We start from the raw sequence: 21,740 nt of genomic DNA on the forward strand, positions 1-21,740 counted from the left end.
TTCGTTGACTTTAGGTGATTTTCTTTTCATGAAAATTATGGAAGTGAAGAAGTTGGCGACGAATTTGTGAAGCTGTAGTTTCAAAATATTATAGATAGTCAACAACTTATGTGATTTCTTTATTTGTAAAATACAAAATATTGTAGCCTAGACAGAAAAATAAAACAAATTAACATGAAGAAAATACTTAGATAAGAAAATACTTAGATATGAACTAATATCACTAAAATAGAATGATCTTCAAAATAAGATTTAAAAGTGCTATTTTCCTTTTACCATCTTTTGCACAACTCTCTCTCCACTACCTCCGACTCACATCTTTGGCTCTTCGTCTTGCACTATCTCACATGACACCTACTCCGCCTCATTTACGATCTCCACAATGATAGACCAAGTATTTATAGACAAAGATCACCAATAATTTCTAAAACTTTTCAATTGCAACTATACATCCCAAAAATGAAAGAACATTTCTATAGTTAATAGTAATTAAACAAATATTAATTTATGACATAAATAAAAAACGTTAGAAATCATCGGTATAATTATATTCAATTCATACTTTTAACTGATTATTATTATTAGCTTAATTTGGGAGTTTAAAAAACGTCGAAGATATGGACTATAGTACAGAGCCATTCACTAAATTGTGAGTCAATAATTGAGATTATTTCTGACTATGTATATGAAAATGATGCATAATTAAATTATTAGATGCAAAATCAAGGTAATTTAATGTCACATCTTAATAGGCGGTTACATCATTTGGTGCATTTGTTAAATGTGACATTTGTTTTGAATATTAAGTAACTGTCGGCTCATATTAGTAATTGAGAATGGCAATTCCAAAAGAACATTGTTTTACTGCCAAATGAAATGAATTAAAAGTAATCAATGGGAATAATGATCGTAACTGCTACATTAAAATTTTCCACAGCTAAAGTTATTTAATTAAAATCTATTTTTATTTTTAAATTAGTAGTTTTTGTTTATTGCATTTACATCCCTTGCACAAAATAGTTATTCAAAACCTCCCAAAACTCAACTTTTATATATGTATAGATTAAACTAAGTTGAATAAATTATTAATGTCTTTTGTTTTACAGGGACAAGAATCCAAAGAACATTCCCTAATAATATTACACAGAAAATGGCATCTCCACTTAGGGAAGGTGTTGTCTTTTTCATTAAACTTACCAAATTATGAAGTGTTCTTTTAGCACCCTATTATTTTTTGGTTTTAGTTAGAGATTATTTTTTTGCAATACTAAAAATTTTCATATTTTATTCTTTAACAATGAAAAAGTAAAAGAAGCAACCAATTTTGAAGAGCTATTCATATCACAACTCTCTAGACCTTCAAGTTCATGTCAGTAATTGCTCAAGCCTTTGTCATTTGTTTAGTTTTTGTATATCCTCTTTTGCTAGCACTTGCAAAGTAATGTATGAAAAATAATGTTAGTATTGATAAAGACCTTGGTTTTCTGACAAATAAAATGTCAACCAATATAAAGTTCCATGACATCTATTTAATCCACAAATAACAATTAAAATGTGAAGAAATGGTTTTTGTGACATAAGTACCTAAATTTAAATGCAATTAGTGTTCCTAATATAAGCATAAAATTAATCTGTTAAAAAATGGCTCTAGGGTTTACCTTTTTCTGGATTTGTCGGCTTTGATTTTGTCATCCTTTTCCCATTGTGGTCACGATTTTGAAGTGTGTGGCAGAGAATCACAGCTGTTGCAATATTATGAGATCTATTACTAGCAAACATTTTTACATTGAAATTAATTGAATAACTAAACATGCAATTAAAAACTAAAATTTATAATTCCATAGTGAACAATTGTTTACCTTTTTCTGGTTTCGGAGAGGTTTTTTGCTGCCGACGTGGTAGGGATTCGAAGAAACCTTCAGTGACTTCGGGTTGTGAAGGAAATTCAAACTGCAATCGGTATGAAGCCGTCACCGATTTGGTGTTTAATGGAGTGTAGGCCCCGTCCTCCTCCTCTGTTTGCGGCTAGAAGGTAGAGGAATTAGGGTTTCATCGCACAGAGTTTTCTCCGATTTGTGGTTCGGTGGAGTCTTTGTGCCGTCCACCGCCTGAGAACGGGCCATTTTTCGTCGATGGAGGCGTGGAGAAGGTGGTTGAAATTAGGGGTCGCGTCTGAGGCGGCGCATCGCATGCAATGTCACAAAGGTAAAACATCTTGTATGAAACATGTGATTATCTCATCGTATTAAACACTAAGTTTTGTTAATTATGTTTAATAGTTTATTTAGTTTAATAAGTTATGTAAGTTTGTTTGAAATATCGTATGGGCCTATAATTAGTACTATTAAAATGAGAAGTTGGACTGTTTCATAAGATTGGGCTTCTCAATTTATTTTTTTGTGTGGCCTTTTGTTTATAATTGAGTTGGGCTGTGAGAAAACTATTACAAAAATCGATCCATTTTTTATTTTATGATTCAATTTTTAAAACTTGGGCTTTTGTAAATTGGATTTTTATTTGTATATCTTCTAATATACACCTATTCTTAAATATAAGTATTTCTATTCTCTATTATATATTATTTATTTCACTCATATCATAATTTAAAGTTGTATAAAATTGTTTGCCGTAGAGATGCTTCATTTAGAATGATATGAGAAAAATACATTTGGGTGACGTTCGGTTGCCATGACTAATATCATGAGACTATCCATCTAGGATTAAGTTGTGGGATTATTTTAGTTGGAGGGGGAGGCTATGACTAATTATCATGAGACTATCCATGTAGGATTAAGTTGAAGGATTCAATCTTATGAACCAAGCATGATACATATTTAATCATGAGATTTAATCTTGCCAACCGAATGTTTGTATATTTTAATAAACATTTATTCTTAACTATTAACATAATTATACAATACTCTTCATCCCACAATAGGAGTTCACTTTTGACTCGACACGGGTGAAAGTTATACTACTTATATTTTAGTTCGCCTCTAATGAATTAAACAATACTACTAAGTTTTTAGATTAAATTACGTAATAAGATGAAATTATATATACTTAACATTAAATCTAACTTATAAAGTTTGTATAATTTCTTAATATAAATAGTAGTGTAAATTGTCACATTATTCAAAACAACCAAGATGCATAAAATAATATCGTTATTTTAAGTGGTAATTTACTTTTTATACGTATATGTGGTAGGAAGTAAGAAATTTATTCTTTCCAATATTAAAAATTCATTTAGTCTTTGGCCATGTATATCAAGTTATGCTATGCTCTAAAATTAAACAGAAGAAATAAATAATCAACAAAAATGTGATTATTGGATAATAGAAATTTTCTAACTTGACTTCTCAAAGAAATTTTCAATTTTTATGATTTAAATTATTCATATATTGAATGTCGATATGTTTAATATTTCATATATTTTTCAAATTAATTTTTTTAATTAAGCTATTAAATTTATATATTAATTTACCTTTTATTTGAATTAATGACTACCATAACACTATCAATAAACATTTTTACTTACACATATTTTCTTTATTATACTGTATATCTTATTCTAATTAACTCATACTCTTTTATAATGGTTACACATCTTCTTTTTGTCACTAATTTTTATTGTTTTTACTCCACTTAGATTATAAATTAAAATTGTATAGATATTTCATTCATTAGGGAGTAGTAAATTCTTCATTTAAAGTAAGAAAAGATAAGTATATTTATGTTTCTTTAAATCTTCACATTGCTTTGAATTCATATTTTCTATATATTTATTATATTTTGTATCAATTATTTGAAATTCTTATATCTTGTGCATACGGAGGTTAATACTAGTTGCATTCAAATTGAAAGTATAAAAATTACAAGAAAGTTATATCCACAATAATTGCATTCAAATCTTGTTGAGATCTTTGCAATGACCTGATTTTATTAACGATTCAAGAAAGGTCATTTATTCAGCAAAGTGGGTCGGAGGGGCAAAACTGTTGTAGTTTAGTGAGGTGGCTCGTGGATGAGAGCGCCAGTGTGGCAAATTCAACGTTGGGCGAATTGTTGCAACAAATAGAGTGGGATAAAAGTGGAAATTAGCTTCTTATCTAGGCGGATCGAGACCTCCTCCTCAGAGTAAAAATTGTTTTCGGCGACATGTCGAGGGGATGAGGCGCATGCTTGCGCTTTTGATAATCTTGAGTACCAAACACCCTCTCCTAACATGTTTGGCAAAGATTGGTTACTCAGTCTTGGAGTTAATCTCATACACCAAACAGAGCCTTATCATATAAAACAGGTTGAATTTTAAACACAAATTTGTGTCGCATTAAACTTTGGATGAGATTCTTTTTTTGAAATGATGCATGGATGGAGGTGCATCTGATATCATGCGCCCCTTTTCAGACTCAGTTGTAGGTTAAAACAAATGCTGAATCCCAGTCCTCTCATTTGGAGCAACATTGCAACTTATGGAAAGGAAAAGACAACTGAGTAAAACATGAAAAGCTTAAGCCAACCATTTTATACATGACGAAAAAGAAACATCCCTCATTATTGATTCAGGTTGCACACTTGTAAATAGAAGTTATCATACATGACATATTTGGACCAGTATGATCTGTACTTGGCTATGGCAAGATCCAACCATGGTTTATAGTTTCCATTATAATGTACAACACCAGCATTCTCTATCTCTGTCTGGTTAAGAGCTGGGTCGTAGCCCAACCCCAGAACATGCCAGCTCCGATCCAGAGGGTGGGTCAAGTTGTAGAAAGTTATTAGCCCCGGTGGCAGCGTTCCAAGTTTCCAAAGAGTCCTGTCCTCATTCTGTAATCAAACATTAAGTGAGTAAATGATTGAGATTTGTTATAAACGTTCAGGACTGAGAAGCCATATCATCATTTTTGGTACAAGTACAGATTATGCATACTACCTTTTGCTCTAAGAGCTAGACATACATGAGTTTCATGGATTAAAAACCATTATTATGATATCACCACCTGTGACCAAGTCAATACAATGCACGACACAATCATGATGATAATGATGTTACCACTTTGCATGTTGAAGGAAAGTCTTACCTATGGGATTGTACTAGATTAACAGCGTGGTTTAAGCGGGATCATTGAAATGTAAGCATTTCTAAGAATTTCCGGGTTTTCTGATCTACCAAAAAAGAAAATTTCCATTCATCCCTAAAAATCCTCTGCTAAAAACAAAAGAAAGAAAACATGTGCTGGTGCTACTAGATAGTAGAAAAGTGCATGCTATTGTGTGCACTTCCAGCTCATTTACTGAGAGCATTGTGTAATACAAGGAGCAATTGGCCCTTTCCAGTAAAGTAGTTTAAAAAATTTAGCTACACATAAAGGGAAAGGTTAGAGTGAGATGCAACCATACCATTTCTTGCCAGTGATGATATATTCCAGTAATGTCACGTTTCCTCCATTCGATCAAATCAAATATATTCATGCCAAATGCCCAGCCGCAAGCGTTTGCATCAAAATTATCAGCTATCTTTGGATTTGAAAAGTTCAGATACTTGTCAAACCTATGGAAGCTCTCTTTGCAGGTTTCCACAGCACCATTCACCATCCCATTCAGATTAACAGACCATAAAGGTGTCAGGTCCTTCTGAACAACAATGTCATCATCCAGGAACAATATCTTACCCAGCTTCGGGTAAACTTCAGGAAGGTAAAATCTAAGATGATTAAGCATTGACAAATACTTTGGGTTCCTATATTTGAGATTGTCAGCACCACCAGTGAGAGATGATGATTGATGTGCCTTGAAATAGTATTCAATCATCCGTGCAGATTCAAGCTGACGGAGGACAGGACAGTATGAAGAATTCAACCAAGTAAAATCATCCACATTCTTAACTTCAATCGTTGCACCTGCAGGAGCATTAACTAGAAACCACATTTTCATAGCTGCAAAGTTCAGCTTATCAGTGACTATATGAAACACATGCTTTCCAGGTTCTTTTGCGTGTAGTGTTGTTGAGTTCACAACCACAGATGTTGCAAGTACATTATCAGAAAAGATGGCATAATGGTACAAAGATGGATCTTCAAGTTTTTCTTTGTTAGGAAAAACTTTTTTATCATAATTACTTAGGTGATAATCTGTGGTGAGAACTAAGGGAATGCAATGCAATGGTTTGGGAACAGTTTTTGCAGCAAGCTGTATCAGAAATGTGCTCTTCTTCTTGAACGAATTTACATTAGTCTCACTAGATTGAAGCATTACTCTCAACTTTCTTGCTATCAGAACACAATCATATAACCGATCCTTAGCTGTAGCTAGAATGTGTCCCATGGCTTTGGCTTGATCAAGAGCACTGACAAGAAAGAAAAAGGAGCAAAAAAATTGTATATCAGATCGAAGCTAGCACCTGAAAATTTTATTAACAAACACTTGAAGTCACAAAACCTTGGAAGAAGTTCAATATCATTTGTTGCTTCTCCTATTGCAAGTTGACTTTCTCTGGACTGTTCAATCAGAGAATTATAAAGCACAGTCTCATTCTTAGCCATAGCAATTGTTGCATAAGCCTTGGCCATTATGATCTGGTCTCGTATAAGTTTTACTGTGGAGTCAGCGTTCGGATTTTCATACTCTTTCCTCCATATACTGTATTTCCCCTTGATATTGGTGTCAAGCTCCCTAGCTCGTTTAATGGCTTCTTCTTGCATTTGGTTTTCTGTCTCTTTATCTTGTTTTATTAGATCTGCAGTTCTCCTCTCCCTCCTTTCCCTTCGTAGCATCTGAAGTAGGAGAAGAAGTTACTTATCAAACCGTCAAAAGCAATGTATCAGCTGTGAGTGCATATATAGAAATTGGACCTGTCTCTTAAGTTTCACAGGATGCACTGGATATGCTTGTGCTTGTGAGGTTTCACCTTGAAATTGGTGATTGTCACTCCAACTGTCCCCATTTTTTCTATAGCTCAGTTTAGTTTGAAATGGGTCCTGTACTATCTAAGAGAATTAGTGGAGAGGTCAGTAACCTACAATCAGGATCAAAATGGATTTCTGGGAACTGAATTGAGAGAACATAAAATGAAGATATAGCTGGATAAAAATCACCAGCAAAATTCTTACTCTATTGTGTTTCTCCTTTCTAGGGTTTCTCCATACCCATGAAGAGGAGAGGTCTCTAGATCTAACACTCCTAACTTGAACAGCACCAGAAGGGTCGCTGTATGTTACAATTATGTCAAAATCCTGCATGAAATGATCAATCAAACTTAATTATTATTCAAATTGCTTACATGAAAAGAAAAAAAGGTCTTACCTTCCAAGGATGATCAGTAGAACTGATATTTCCTCGATCCTGCCAAGCCATTGTTTGGTGCAAGCAAATGAAGCATTAGTTTTTTGGCATAGATTTTCCAATAAAATCAAACACTCAGTTTTCAGTAGCAAAATAATCGGCTTAGAGAGTAAAGACACTTGTACTTATAGGCATTATTCTAATTGTACAGACTTATGAGCATCCTATCAAATCAACAAATGTGCTTAGTTTCTCATCCACAGACAAGTAGAAAGGCACAAAAGTAACTAAGCAAACTCTCCGCTAGACTAAGGCCACGCTGTATGGGCAGTCGCATCAGTTCCATTGGCAACCAAAATTCCATGTTAAGGAAGGTTATTACTTAGACAGCTCGGAAATGAAATCATTACCTTTCTTTCAATGCAGTTTGGGCAGTCATATGATGTGGCATACAGTCTGTTTTCCCTTCGACTGGAAAATCATAATAAAGATGGAAACATGAGGTTCAACAAATCATGTGATGAATCTTGTTATAATAGAAGCAACAACACTAACTGCTTAAAATCTTACAGCGTAGGTGAAACCTCTGCTCTGACTGACAAGACAATGTTGATACCCTGCATTAATATGTGATGTGAGATCAAAATAATACCATTAATTCTTTGAAACTCCTCCAAACAGATAAAGATTTACTTGCTATCCCACAAGAAATCAGTCTAATCGCTTTAAAACGGAAGCTTAAAGCTAAAATAATAGAAATACACATCGATCAAGCTAAAGTAAGCTTGGAATGAATTAATCATTGCTAATAGATGAAACATATTGCAGCAAATGACGGGGATTCCGGATTGGAAAAACAAGCTATCAAAGATTAGCAGGAAGTAGAGCAGTGAAATGAGGTTTTCGAATAGATTGAGGAAGCAAAGGCCTTGTACTTGCTGTATGGCACCACCACACACACAATCACACAATGTGGTAGTGAGATTACTAGTCCGATCTGAATGCACTGGACAATAATGAATCAACAGAAGAGAGCAACATTCCCGTGTAAAGCATTGACATCGGATACATGCGCATACCCAGTAAGATTGAATCAGGATAAATTAAGAGAGATTGGACTTACAAGGAAAAGGAAGATCGCGGAGAGAGATGGTGATGTTAAACCGCCTCTCATCTTACGAGAGGAGTAACCACCGTGGAATTCGATCAGCTCAACTTAATCTTCTTCTTCTTCTTCTTCTTCTTCCTCTTAATTTTACACAATTTTGGGTTTCTTAAGTGTGAACTGCGCAGAAACGAACCCCGGATTTAGAATTTTATTTTATGATTTTAAACATAAATATGGATTTAGAATTTTATTTTCTGATTTTAAACATAAATATGGATTTAGAATTTTATTTTCTGATTTTAAACATAAATATGGATTTAGAATTTTATTTTCTGATTTAAACATAAAAGGGATATTCGCCCTAAAATCACCAACTTAGGCTTTGGCCTAGTTCTTGTTTTTTTTTTTCTTATGAACTTTAAAATTTGTCTATAATATTAGAAATCTTGGCACAAACAAATCAATATGGCTTTGACTTTATCCTCTTTGACATAAACAAAAAAAGTGATTTAAAATATTATAAATATTTTAAGATTATTCATGTAGAATAAGTTTTAGCTGGAAATATTTTATTTGGATCAGATTGTAAAATAACAAATACTGTATAAAATAATTTTAAACAAATTTTAAAGTTTTGTGAAAATATCAAAATTAAATAAATAAAATTATATTATAAGAGCATCCGCAATGGCGCCCATCCCAGCGGACGTCCGCGCGGGACGTCCGCCATTGTGCAAAGGTGACGCGGATACGGACGTCCGCTGCGGACATCGAAGTTCCGCGGCGTTCCCCGGACGTCCGTGGCGACGTCCTTGCGGACGTCCGCCATTGCGTTGACCCCACGGACGTCCACGCGGACGTCCCGATTATTTTATTATTTTTTTTCAAAAATTCTATAAATACGGTTCGTTGAATTTCATTTCATTCACCCCACTTGTATTAACGAGTATCTCTCTCTCTAAATACTTTTCTTTCGAAGATAAATGGAGCACCACGATAGTGATTCCCCCGCCACGAGCGAGTCAAAGGGACCGATCTTTCCCGTTGGCGGAAGTACCCCAATGTCCGCCACGATGTCCGGAATGGCGGGGATGATGCCCCAACCAAAAATGACGGCGGGGATGATGCCCGGGTACTACAACATGTACCTGTCTTGGTATGGGATTATGCCCCAAATGCCCGAGGTGAGTATCGGAATGACCCCAATGCCGGGGATGATGCACGGAATGCCGGGAATGATGCCGCCCCAGATGCCCGGGATGATGATGTCGGGGATGATGCATGGCTTGCCTGTCGCTGCGGGGGGAGTATGCAGGGGGTCCCCCAATCACCGGTGGACAATGTCTATCGCCCCTATATGGATTTACTGTCGACGGACAATCCCCCGAGTACTCATCTCGAGACTCAGTTCACTGACATCGAGACGTTCTCAATGGAGGAGTTGGGGCTATCTCCGATCCGGGATTCTCCCACAGACGCACCAACGGCGACAGGGAGGAGGGGGAGGACAGGGAGAGGGAGGGACATGGGACGGGGCACTACCTCGCCTGCGGCGGGGTACGATGGTTAGGCGGGGGCCGCTGAGGGGGGAGGGATCCAGCGGGAAAAAGAGGACTGTCTGGAGCACAGAGGAGTTCATCGCGCTTGCGAAGGCGTGGATCAGTATAGTGGAGGATCCATATATAGGGGCTAACCAGAATATCGACAGGATGTGGTGGCGCATTAGCCAAAGCTACCTCCAATTCAAACCGCCAGGGGAAAGCCTCACAACGGAGAGCAATGCCGGAAACAGTGGGAGCGACTGAAGAGGCAGCTCAGCCGATTCGCCGGCATTTACACAAACAACCTCCGCTCGGCAACCAGCGGCATGTCTGCCAAGGATGTGAAGCTTCTGTCTCACCATCAGTTCAAAGATGTTGCGGGGGGCTTCGGGGAATTCAAATATTAGGACGTGTATCTTGTGGTGCAGACTTCGGCCAAGTTTACTGCGGGTGTTGGATCTGGATGGCCGAAGCGGACGAAGACCAGCGCCTCCGGGGAGTACAGTAGCAGTGCTGGTTCCCATGAACTCCCCCCCCCCCCACCGAGGCAGAGTTCCCGACACCTTCATCGTCAGCCCGCCGCCCGGTAGGGCAAAATTCCGCGTCTGGGATGGCGAGTGGAAGCGCCAGCGGGTCCGCCGAGGCCCAATCGGCAGCTCCTACCCAAAACGATCCCGAGTTCCCCTCACTCGCCCGCGTCGCGCAACATGAAACCATGTTACGTGCAATGGTTGAATGGCGGACATCGACCGATCGCCATTACAGGTCGTCACTGAAGGATATCATCAACAGTATGCGGCGCGATTTGGGGTTGGGAGACATGGCGGAGAGCGGCGACGAGGGGACTACCAGCGGGGACGACGAGGGTATTGGCGGCGGGGACGACGAGGGTACTGGCGGCGGGGAATCCGAGGAGTGAGACAACGGTTTTTTTTAACTATGTAATTTTTTTTAATAATTATGTATGTTTTTTTGTACTATGTATGTTTTTTTTAAAATAAAGTAGTTGCAATTTCTCCATATTCGTGTCAAAATTTTAATTCCGTAAATGATTTAATTCCATAAATTGTTTAATTTGTGATTTTTTATTATTGTGGGAAGTCCGTCGGGATGTCGTTGAGGATGTCCGCCACTGTGCAGTGGGATGTCCTTATGACGTGGCAGTGCAGTGGGAAGTCCTTATGACGTACATGAGGTGTTTTTGGGAAGTCCGCGAGGATGTCCGCCGGGACATCCGCACCACTGCGGACACTGGCATATACACATTGGAACAAGGGGTTACAACTGTACCCCCAAAATTTTGTGTATTAACACTATATGTAGTCCAACATTCACAAAATTTGTGTGTAGCCCAGTGGTAAGTTGCCTCTCACTCCAAGCTAGGGACCAGAGTTCAATACTCACTGAGCACATTTTCTACTCTTAACTTTGTATTAATCTATATCATATCTAATTCAATTTTATTTTTTTCTCAATTCATATTTAAGTTTTATTAATTATTTTGTTTTTAACATATACGTTTATTAGTTTAACCACTAATTTCTCTTTTTTAATTTAATTATGTATTCTTTCATATTTAACTTTCATTAATTATTTGTTAATAGATACTTGTATGACTAATACAAAGTATATTTTTTGTAAATTAAAAACAACTCAATATAAATTACTACATTGAAATAAGTATTAAAAAATACTCCATATTTATAAAACTAACTTCCTCATTATATTCATATCTATGGTATATTGCTAATTAACAAAACATGGATACTTGTATTTCAATTGTATAATTTATGTGGTACTATAAAATAGTTTATTTTTATTTAAAATGAAATTTTTTGATTAAAAAAAATAAAGACAAAGATTTTATTTAAAAAAATAATTGAAAAGGCATAACAAGGAAAATAAAAAAAGATTGGTCACATTTTGAAATTTTAAATCGTAATTATTTTTGCACCCCAAATTAAAAATACTGGATAAACCACTTACTGCAGATGCCCTAAGGCCAAGAAAAGGGAAAGGACGAGCTTTGTGGTGGGAGTTTGGCTAGTCTTATTCAAGATTATCGGTCGATGGATGGATTTAACAAGAGTTGGAGTGAAGATATTAGGCTATGAATGATTGAATGCATCCATTGCGGTAAAACGAGATAAAAAAAAACATATAAATTTTTTAAAAAATTAGAGAAATCTCAAATACAACCATCAAGTAATATAGCTAAAATCTCTTTAAATCTCCTACACATAATCAAGTCTCTCCACGTATAAATAGCATACGTTTGAACACATGGCACGAACATCTCAACATTTTTACACAACTTTACATCAACCACAAAAATGGCACACTTATGCCTACTCTTAGCTATCACAGAAACAATAAGATGACAGAACACAAAGAACACATATACTAGTAGTTAGTTTTATGAGCGCTGTGGCAGTGGATAGGATTCTGTGGCCTCTGGTTTAGGATGAAGTGGAGAACGATACTGTAGTGGTTGAGGGCCACGGTGACTCACTGCATGAGGACTGCCGGACTGTGCTCTACGCTCTCTAGGCCTCTCACTAGAAGAACCGATTTTCTCCAGTCTCTCAACTATCTCCTGCATGGATGGTCTGTTTTTGGGTTCACTTTCGAGGCAATGCAAGGCAAGCTGGGCTACATGGTGTACTGATTTGCTGGGATAGCCTTCTAGTCGGGCATCAATGATGCGCTTCAACTTCCTCCTATCTGATAGATGTGGCTTGATCCAATCACCCAGGCTGTGTTGCCCAGAAGGCCGGTTGGTGTCAAGCGCGTGCAGCCCTGTCAGCATTTCCACCAACACCACGCCATAACAATACACATCGCTCTTCACATACAAGTGCCCTACAATGCAATAGTATTTGTAACCAACTCATTTCATTTCAATATGGTTTTGATTCGACAAGTAGCAGTAGGTAGGTGCTTACCAGTGGCAACATATTCCGGAGCTGCATAACCATATGTCCCCATAACCTGTGTGGTCACATGGGATCTACTAGCTGTTGGACCATTCTTTGCTAGTCCAAAGTCGGATATCTTGGCATGGTATGACTGAGTGAAGATCAAATACTCAAGGTTAATATATATAGAATCAAAATGAGCTAGATGTTTGATAGTATATAGTTTGAAAGGTTGAGCTTACCCCATCAAGCAATATGTTTGAGGCCTTGAAGTCCCTGTAGATAACTTTTCTATCTGAAGCGTGCAGGAAGGCCAGACCACGAGCTGCTCCGATCAATATCTTGAGCCTAATGTCCCATGGAAGCGGCTGCACAGACGCGCCCCCTAACCAAGACACATACATATATAAAATCAGTAACCATTAAAATCATCACTAAATTATATTGAAATCAAGAGAGAAAATTACTTCCAAAGAGATGGTTCTCCAAGCTGCCTTTAGCCATGAATTCATACACAAGAAGCAGCTCTGTATCCTCCAAACCATACCCCAACAACTTCACCAGATTGGGATGTGAAAGCCTTCCAAGGAAATTCACCTCAGACTGCACACAAACAACATCCATTTTCAATCTCAATCACCCTAATAATGCTATGTAGTTAAAGCTAAGCTAATTAAGCATAAAAGAGGAGAAAGCACTTCAAATGAATTGTACCTGCCACTCTTGAAACCCTTGCATACTTTCAGAATTCAACTTTTTTACAGCAATTATGGTTGTTTTACCGGTGGCTCTGTCTTCGACCAACCCCTTGTAAACTTTCCCAAAACCTCCTTCTCCAAGCACTGAATCACTTCTGAAATTCCGAGTCGCCGCCTTGAGTTCTGCCAAGGTGAAAACCCTCAAATTCGGCTGCGCCAGCATCTGCCCAGCCGGACTAAAACTCCCACCGCAACTTCCGGCGGAAATTGTGCTGCTGCTGCCGCCGCTAGAAGACGTCATCATGCTCCTCGTCGTCGCCACTACGGCCAAAAAAAAAATCAATTATCGTCCATTCATCATAAACAATAATTACACAAATCAAATTAACGAGATCGTGTGGGGGATACCTGAGCTGAATTGGTTGGTAGATTGCGGCGGGCTTTGATCAACGGAGGCAGAACTGAAGCAAATTCCCATGCTGCTTGATCTCGAAAATTGGAATTGTGAAGTATACAAAGTGAATTATCTCGAAAATCAGACGATCATTTAGGAGTTATCTCACTCGCATCACGTCCCCTAAGCCTTTTTCTTCTTCAGCAGATGTGATCTTCCTGGTTACAGAGGCATCCTTTTTCGTTTGATGATCCTTTTTCTTACTCTGTGTTGTTGACTAAAGCACAAATGAATGTTGTGTAACAAATTAACGATAATCACTAAGAATTTCGGAGACAGATCCCACTACCTGTATACTGCTATAGCCTATAATAAAGAAGAGAAGTGGACCTTCATCACAAAAGGTGGGAGAAAGAGAGAGACTGAGTCGTGGAATTTAGTTATAATATTAAAATGAATGAATGGTGAGGAGTGAGAACACCCAAAGTCAAGTCAACAAACAGCGATAACGTAGAAATTTCAAAGTCCGAACACCAATCATCTCTCTCTCCTATCAGTATTTTTGATTTCTAGTATTGTGAGAAATGTGTGTTTAAACAATACGTGGAGAAAATTGAAATAATAGTGAAATCATTAAGACGCTAGAAGCGTAATCTATGAAATTTGTTGGAAATATCATGTAAAGTGTACTACTGTTTTTTAAGAGGGAACTACCTCAATTATGCGTTTTGCATCCAGATGGTACCTAAACTTTAAAAATATCGTGGGTAGTCCATAAACTAAGATGTAATCACATTTTTGATACTTTTTCACTATTCATCACAATTTTACACCAAAAATGCCCCCGAGGCATGAAGGGTATTTTTGGACTTTTGTATATAGGTATTGGATTTGATATTTTCTTTATATTTCTCTCTAGTACTAAATAAGATATTTTCTTATAGTTTGAGTACCTAAAATGATATTATTCACTTGATTTTTTCAATCACTTTATGTCATATCTTCTTCTCTCTTTCTCTAAAATTTTTAGGAAGTAAAAAATTAAAATAAAAAAATAGTACTATGAAATTTTTAAATATATTAATTATAAAAATCAAAATTATAAATTTAATTATAAAAATAATTTGTCACAAAATTTAATTTTGATTGTGATTTGATTATTTTTAATTAAAACTAATCTTAATTTTTAATTAATTATAATATTTAATATTAAAAAAATTAATCATAATCAAATTAAATTTAGCTAAAATCTCTTTTGATAATTAAATTTATAATTTTAAATTTTATTCCATACATTTAAGAACTTCATAGTGTATTTTTTAATAATTTCTTACTTCCTAAAATTCAGAGAAAAAGAGAAAGAAGATATGACATAAAGTGATTGAAAAAGTGAAGTGAATAATATCATTTTAGGTACTAAAACTATAAGAAAATATCATATTTAGTACTAGAGAGAAAGATAAAGAAAAAATCAAATCCAATATCTAGATATGAAAGTTAAAAAATGCTCTTCATGCATTGAGGGCATTTTTGGTACAAAATTGTGATGAATAGTGAAAATGTATCAAAAATGTGATTACACCTTAGTTCATGGACTACCCACAATATTTTTAAAATTTAGGTATCATTTACGTGCAAAATGCATAGTTCATGGATCATTTGTGTAGTTTACTCTTTTTTTTTTTTCAATTGTCATTGTGTACTAGTGTTTCTTTATGATTGTCAGTGCATTCTTGGCCCCAAACTCAATATGATTGTCAGTGCATTCTTGGCCCCAAACTCAACTATTTTGAGAAGTCCTTTTTGCCACTTTTGAGAGGAGCTTCATAATATAAAATTAACTAGAGTTTGTTATGAGAGCTACAAACGAGAATCTCAACAACTAAAGGAATTCTTTTGAGATATTGCTAGCAGTTTTATATATATAAAGACAAGTCAATGCATTCAAATTGGTCAAATAAAACCGTATGTAGACAGTAGTCTTTATCTATATTAAATAGATAGTACTATATGAAAATTCGTCCATCTTAAGAACCTAGTTCCATGGTTCAATCCACACTAAATTGCGTCACCCAAAAAGTAGTCTCAATAAAAGAATATTTTGAGTTTGTATTTGTGATAATATGATATACTACTAGAAGGATACTTGAAATTTCACAAAAAAGTAGTCTCAATAAAAGAAGGATACTACTAGAATGATATAATATGAAATTTCTTCTTATGAGTAATTAAAACAAATATCTATAACTGTATTTGTATAGTACATGGGGTAAAATGCAGTATAAAACTTGCTAGAAGCAAAACCACCTATGGTTCAATCAAAATCTCATCAAGTTATTGGAATGAATATGCATCTAGTCTATCTGATTCCCAGTTGTCTTAAAGAATCTGGGCCGACAAGGAACACACGTTTCGGTGTTTGATACCGGAAAACTACTACTCCTTTATATGCTGCTCTTGGGACCCCGTCCTGCAAAATGTAATAAATCATCAGAAGATTGAAGAGGATGAATTCCCTCCAGGCCTACCTACTTCCACACAGACAGGGGGGAAACCCTCTAGTTGGTGTTGTGACACACAAGTTAGTTGTGAAAAGTAAGACAAGAAAACCACTATAACAGCAATTACCTTCCATTCTTCAAAAATACCGAACTGACTTGCAATCTGCTCAAAGTTTTGCTGGTCTTGGTACAATATACGGACATCTCCTTTTATGTTAGATGCCTTCAGAACAGCATTGGTTTCTTGTATAGGAGTCGCTTTTTTTACCAAATCAGCAAAGTGCTCCACATACTTGTCCTATAAATGCTTTTAGATTTAGAATATTCTAAGCAATTGATTTTCTGTATGTTATGACACTATACAATCACCCTACAAGAATTTACCTCCTCCAGGTAGCTTAGGTCCATTGACTTCCAATCAACCTTCCATACAGATGACATGAGATGTTTTCAGAAAACGGCAAGCACAAGAAGAGGTGATGAATAAAGGCCAAATGGTACCTGGACGTCATTCAGTTTTATGGGTTCGAGATATTGTTTGAAGAACTGACCCATACTAGAACCCTGTGAAAAAATATCCTCATGAATGCAAGTACTGAGGGAAACAATTTCAAGCACACTACTTTATTTAAACACTAAAACTTATTTCATAAAGCAATCTGGAGATTGATTCAATACGTACATGCTCTCCAAAATTATATGTTCTGCATACTTCTGGGCGAATGAACTGTCGTCCTTTGTGATTTTCTTGCAGTCTCAGCCAATCATCCCAATAAGTAATTTTTGGTCAAGAAAATACTCAAGATTGCAGTACGTATATAAACCGTACTTTTAGATTTATAAATATCAATTTTCAATATTTAATAAATATGAACATACAAATACAACACATGAAGGATATGCCTTTGGCCATTTAGGAGAAAGTTCATCCCATGTGGATCTTGTAAGCATCCACCCAAGGCCCGGGAAAAAATCTGAGCGGTAAAGCACATCTGCAAGATGTATGTGAATATGTAAATGAACTCCTAGGGTAGATAGACCACCAAATTGAGCAATGGATCAGCACCAAATTATTACCATCCATAGAGCGCATGATGTACATTATCAGCATGGAAAATTAAATAGATGTGATACCAAAGAGTCATGGTAATACAAGAGTCAAGTAGGCAAAATATATATTTAGGATTTGTTTAGAAATAAGAACTATTACTAGATTTTTATTAGTGTCATTCTTCTAGGAATTCAACTACTAAATCATTATTCAGATTTAGAATTTCCAATCATATTTCTCAACCATGATGTTTGGAGAGTATATTCCAAGTCCAACCAATTTTTCATCCCTATTACTCTTGTTTTTGCATCACCAGTTCACTCGATCTACCCAAGTTCAAAGGAATCTACGAAATTGTACGCAGACAATTTTTTAAGAGTTTTGAAGAATCTTTATAAGGAACTAACTTACAAGGGTCATGCACAAACTGTTTTTGTCCATTGTCATTCCATGAAGAAATTGCCATGATGGACCTGCAAAGTTTATACATAACAAATTGAAGCAGCTTTAGCCAGAAACTGGAGATGAACATAACTATATATTGTTCAGATATCACGAGAGTAAAAAAACCTCACTTGTCACGGTCCATGAGGGCAGCCCCAGCCTCAAAAAAGTCAAAGAAATCAGGAGCAATTTCCATATCATCTGCATGTTGAGATATGCTCAGCGTGAATAAAACAAATAAACTAGAAAGGATCAGAAACATTAATTCATAGACACCTTCAAGGATGATCACCCGGCTAAATTTATGTTTGTAGAACAACTGATCTAGTGCCCACTTATAATGCCCTGTAAGACAATAGATTAAAGTATAGCAATTTGCTCAAACAGAACAGATTATCAAGAATAACAAATTTGAAAACTTTACGTGCAATCTTGTAGTATGCTATCATCTCCCCAGGCCTTTCTGTATGCACAGGTTCATAATCCAGATGCTGTAGATATGAGTATCATGTTAGTGTTATCATAGTTCAGTAAATATGACAGACTTTGACTTGAGATAACTAAGTCCGGCCATCTCGTAATTGATGTCTTGGAAAAATAGCTAGATTTCCATTGTATATTTGTGTTTAAATTAAAATGCAAATGTGGGGGAAAACTGAATAATGCCTTGTGAAATTGGCTGGCTTCAAACTCAGCTAGTAAAGCATGATGCTATTTGTGACGAAATGAGATGGAAATCAAGTACCTGCATGTAGCTTAGCTGATCATAACTCAATGCTGTACTTTTAACCTTTGGATCTGGCCCATCCTGCTCAAAATGACAAAGAGAATAATAATCTATATGTAATAATCCCTCCTTATTCTGAATTATGTACTGCATACTTGAGAAATGATGTGTACTAATACGGTTAAAAGTATTAATTTTAGGTACCTGTGATATGAAGAGAGGATATTTTGATGCAACAGGACTTTGGTACCTATAAGGACGAGATATATAGTCAGTAGACTGCTAGCAGTTAGAGCGCCAAAAAAATGGAGTGAAATGAATCATACGTCAAAATCGACTTAATAGTCCTGTCAAGATAATCAGCACGGTTACAGGCCATAACCACGACAGCTGCTACTGGAGCCTGATCATTCAGGAGCATGTTCAGTGAAAAGATGTTGATGGAATAGCATGAGGGACAAGAAATCATATACTTCAACTCAACAAACCTGTACATCACCAACCAGTTTCTCAACACCCTTCCCTGCAGTATAACAGAGATATAGTCATTATCATACTACATCCAGCCATCAACCAGGGGAAATAGGCTAAGCCCACAGCAAAAATAGGCTACAAAAGAAGAGGAGAAAGGGGGACGAATGTGTAACAACTAGCAATTGCGCAAACAAATATGAAGCATAAATAGATTGATTGTTGTAAAATAATGATGATAAATATACTCCCAGAGGCAAAAACCGCACATACAATAACAGCGACATTTTTAAGTACGTGTAAGTTGTGTAACCCCATTAGCAAGACAAAGTGAAACTTCAACGAGGTTCAGTGGCTAGAGAAACAATGCCACAAAGTGATGCATGTGGTGCTACATGAATTTAGATAAAATTTGAAAAAAATCCTTGAACAAATACAAAAGAGGGTACAGGACTTCTGTGTGCAATTCCAGCAATTAGTAATCGACAAACATTCTATGTACCAAGAGTCTTTCATTGTTGCGTTGCCGGTGCCCTTAATTGAATAACAATTGTAGTTCTAGGCAATTGCTGAGTTCCACATTGAGAAGTATTGTCCTTATGTCTTATTCTTCTTGCATGTAATGTACGACTGTATGAGTACTCTACTTTTCAAATTAGTCATACCAAGAGCAGTAGGGACTAGGTCACTAGGGTACACGATGAATAGCTTGTTCCATAAAAGTATTGAAAACAGTTTCTTGGGAGATAAAAGAATGGTTAAACAAACATACGTTGCAGATCTTGAACAAGAGCTCTCAACTGGCTGCACTCCAGATCTTGGCGTTTCTTTTCTTCTGAAATTCAGAACTCATAATAGTAAAATCAGCAAGATATCCTTTTAAACTGCAGTCCTAAACAAGATACTAAACCCCTCTAGGTTGAGATGATTCCACATATCGAAATTTGAAGTAGAATGATAGTGCACCTTCAAGAGAAAGAAGTCGTCCTTGTTGTGAGCTAATCTGATCAATCAGTAATCGTGTCTGTCTTGTACACTGATTTTCTGCCTCAATCTGGAATCAGAAAATCATGAGGCTTTTATCACACACTTCATATTTGCAAAGTGAGATGTATAATTAGGAGAATCATTTTCAAGTTCTCCATACAGACAGAACTTGGAATTGAGAGTTCTGAACTTTGCTTAGTTACATGAAACAAAAAAATGCTGAAAAGGTCCAGAAACTAATACTGTGGCCAGACCACAACCAGAATGCAATAGAAGGTTTATATGGTAATGTTAGCATGAGTGCCTCACTAATAAGACATATTTAAGTCTCTATTATATTCACCGAATTAAATGAAGGTGACATACAGCATCATTTAGGCGATCCGCATACTCTGATTGTGTGGCAAAAAGGCGCATCTGCACATCAAGAAAATGAATCAGTCAGTAGGACCATAATTTTATCAAAACAAGCAGCACAAGGCATTCCCAGTATAATCAACCCTGCCAAAAACAAAAAAAATGAAAAGGAGAAAAAAAATTAACAAAATCATTCAGATTGTATGTGCTGAGGAAGAAAATGGCTTATTGCAATTCATAACATAATTCAGATAGTTGCACAGCAAAATCACAACTTCACTCCATCTGCAGTAGCCATCAATAAGAAAATCCAGTTATGATAAGCTAAGTCAATCACTAAAAAGATGAGATTCCAAAATTTTGCTCAACAATATCACGACTCCAAATATGCTGGCTGTCCGATTAGGATCACCCACAATTAAGAAATTCTGATTGCAGAGTAATACAGAAATATACTCCATTTAATTCATTGAGGGGAAAATTTTGAATTAGAGAAAAGCAACTAAATAGGGTTAAACCTGGATGTAGATGAACGGCACGGCGGCGACGAGGAGGAGGTACCGGTAGTCGCAAGAGCACCTCCTCATTCTCGATTGATTGAATACTCTCTCTCTCTCTCTGTTGGTGTTGGTTGTCGAAAAAATCAATATAGCTTCCAACAGAAGAAACGACGCGCAACTGCCCCAAGTCCACCACTGCAACGACTTGGGAAATTTGGATCTGAAAACTCGTTAGTTAAAAAAATTCCAGCTGAAAATCAAAATCTGCTATTTCACGGAAGGTGATTCCATCCGCCCTAGCTTGAACATTCAATATTTTTACTGCAAATCACACAATGTTGCATGTATTTTTCCCCTCCCCTCTTGTTGAAGTTTGTATGCCATGGTTTCCAAATCAATGAATATGAAGAAACATTTTTGCACTTGTTTAATCCATTCGATCTCAAGAAATGATTTTTTAAAATACATATAATCGGTATTAAATTAAATGAAGTTTGGTAATTTGTATTTCTACTAATTTTAATAAGTATTACCGAAAAATAATCAAATTTGGGAAAATTATGATCTGTCTCACTATTTTGATTAATAAAGGAAACTACGATGTTATCGACGGGGTAAATACACAACTTAGTATCATATTAGTACAAAAAGTTTGAAGTTGACATAAATCATATAAAAAGTTTCTTTCGTGTTTTAATTTAGTACATTCTGTTATGTGTTTAAATAGTGTTAACTTTTTACTTATATGACGTACAA

General features: G+C 36.1%; 3 protein-coding genes and 1 long non-coding RNA gene across 7 annotated transcripts; all 4 read right to left on the reverse strand.

The window, feature by feature from the left end:
* Positions 1-1,444: 1,444 nt before the first annotated feature.
* LOC121750658 lies at positions 1,445-2,424 on the reverse strand. The gene is made up of 2 exons (XR_006039914.1): positions 1,860-2,424; positions 1,445-1,742 (listed from the first exon to the last, which is right to left on the reverse strand). It is a non-coding gene; the product is annotated as an uncharacterized LOC121750658 (long non-coding RNA).
* A 2,074-nt stretch (positions 2,425-4,498) lies between these two features.
* Positions 4,499-8,596, reverse strand: LOC121751624 (probable galacturonosyltransferase 3). 2 transcript variants are annotated; one of them, XM_042146410.1, is made up of 9 exons: positions 8,411-8,596; positions 7,858-7,904; positions 7,698-7,758; positions 7,309-7,347; positions 7,116-7,238; positions 6,858-6,992; positions 6,445-6,779; positions 5,407-6,352; positions 4,499-4,833 (listed from the first exon to the last, which is right to left on the reverse strand). In XM_042146410.1, the coding sequence occupies exons 1-9, from the start codon at positions 8,459-8,461 to the stop codon at positions 4,558-4,560; spliced, it is 2,013 nt and encodes a 670-aa protein (XP_042002344.1). In that variant the 5' UTR covers positions 8,462-8,596; the 3' UTR covers positions 4,499-4,557. The 2 variants fall into 2 exon arrangements, with proteins under 2 accessions (XP_042002344.1, XP_042002345.1); XM_042146411.1 differs by having other exon boundaries at positions 6,858-6,983; positions 8,411-8,595.
* A 3,443-nt stretch (positions 8,597-12,039) lies between these two features.
* LOC121751625 (probable serine/threonine-protein kinase PIX13) lies at positions 12,040-14,415 on the reverse strand. 3 transcript variants are annotated; one of them, XM_042146413.1, is made up of 7 exons: positions 14,296-14,415; positions 13,961-14,211; positions 13,569-13,873; positions 13,322-13,457; positions 13,097-13,239; positions 12,882-13,005; positions 12,040-12,798 (listed from the first exon to the last, which is right to left on the reverse strand). In XM_042146413.1, the coding sequence occupies exons 2-7, from the start codon at positions 14,028-14,030 to the stop codon at positions 12,353-12,355; spliced, it is 1,224 nt and encodes a 407-aa protein (XP_042002347.1). In that variant the 5' UTR covers positions 14,031-14,211; positions 14,296-14,415; the 3' UTR covers positions 12,040-12,352. The 3 variants fall into 3 exon arrangements, with proteins under 3 accessions (XP_042002347.1, XP_042002348.1, XP_042002346.1); XM_042146414.1 differs by having other exon boundaries at positions 13,961-14,223; positions 14,296-14,394; XM_042146412.1 differs by having other exon boundaries at positions 13,961-14,369.
* A 1,727-nt stretch (positions 14,416-16,142) lies between these two features.
* Positions 16,143-21,424, reverse strand: LOC121750195 (alpha-1,3-mannosyl-glycoprotein 2-beta-N-acetylglucosaminyltransferase-like). Its single transcript, XM_042144678.1, has 18 exons — positions 21,003-21,424; positions 20,494-20,544; positions 20,107-20,194; positions 19,913-19,975; positions 19,158-19,192; positions 18,996-19,072; positions 18,874-18,919; positions 18,688-18,750; positions 18,367-18,433; positions 18,219-18,287; positions 18,074-18,143; positions 17,910-17,971; positions 17,349-17,439; positions 17,130-17,223; positions 16,949-17,011; positions 16,832-16,870; positions 16,575-16,745; positions 16,143-16,416 (listed from the first exon to the last, which is right to left on the reverse strand). The coding sequence occupies exons 1-18, from the start codon at positions 21,069-21,071 to the stop codon at positions 16,306-16,308; spliced, it is 1,329 nt and encodes a 442-aa protein (XP_042000612.1). The 5' UTR covers positions 21,072-21,424; the 3' UTR covers positions 16,143-16,305.
* Positions 21,425-21,740: the final 316 nt, after the last annotated feature.

The sequence above is a fragment of the Salvia splendens genome, chromosome 10 (genome assembly GCF_004379255.2).
Source record: "Salvia splendens isolate huo1 chromosome 10, SspV2, whole genome shotgun sequence".
Lineage (NCBI taxonomy): Eukaryota > Viridiplantae > Streptophyta > Magnoliopsida > Lamiales > Lamiaceae > Salvia > Salvia splendens.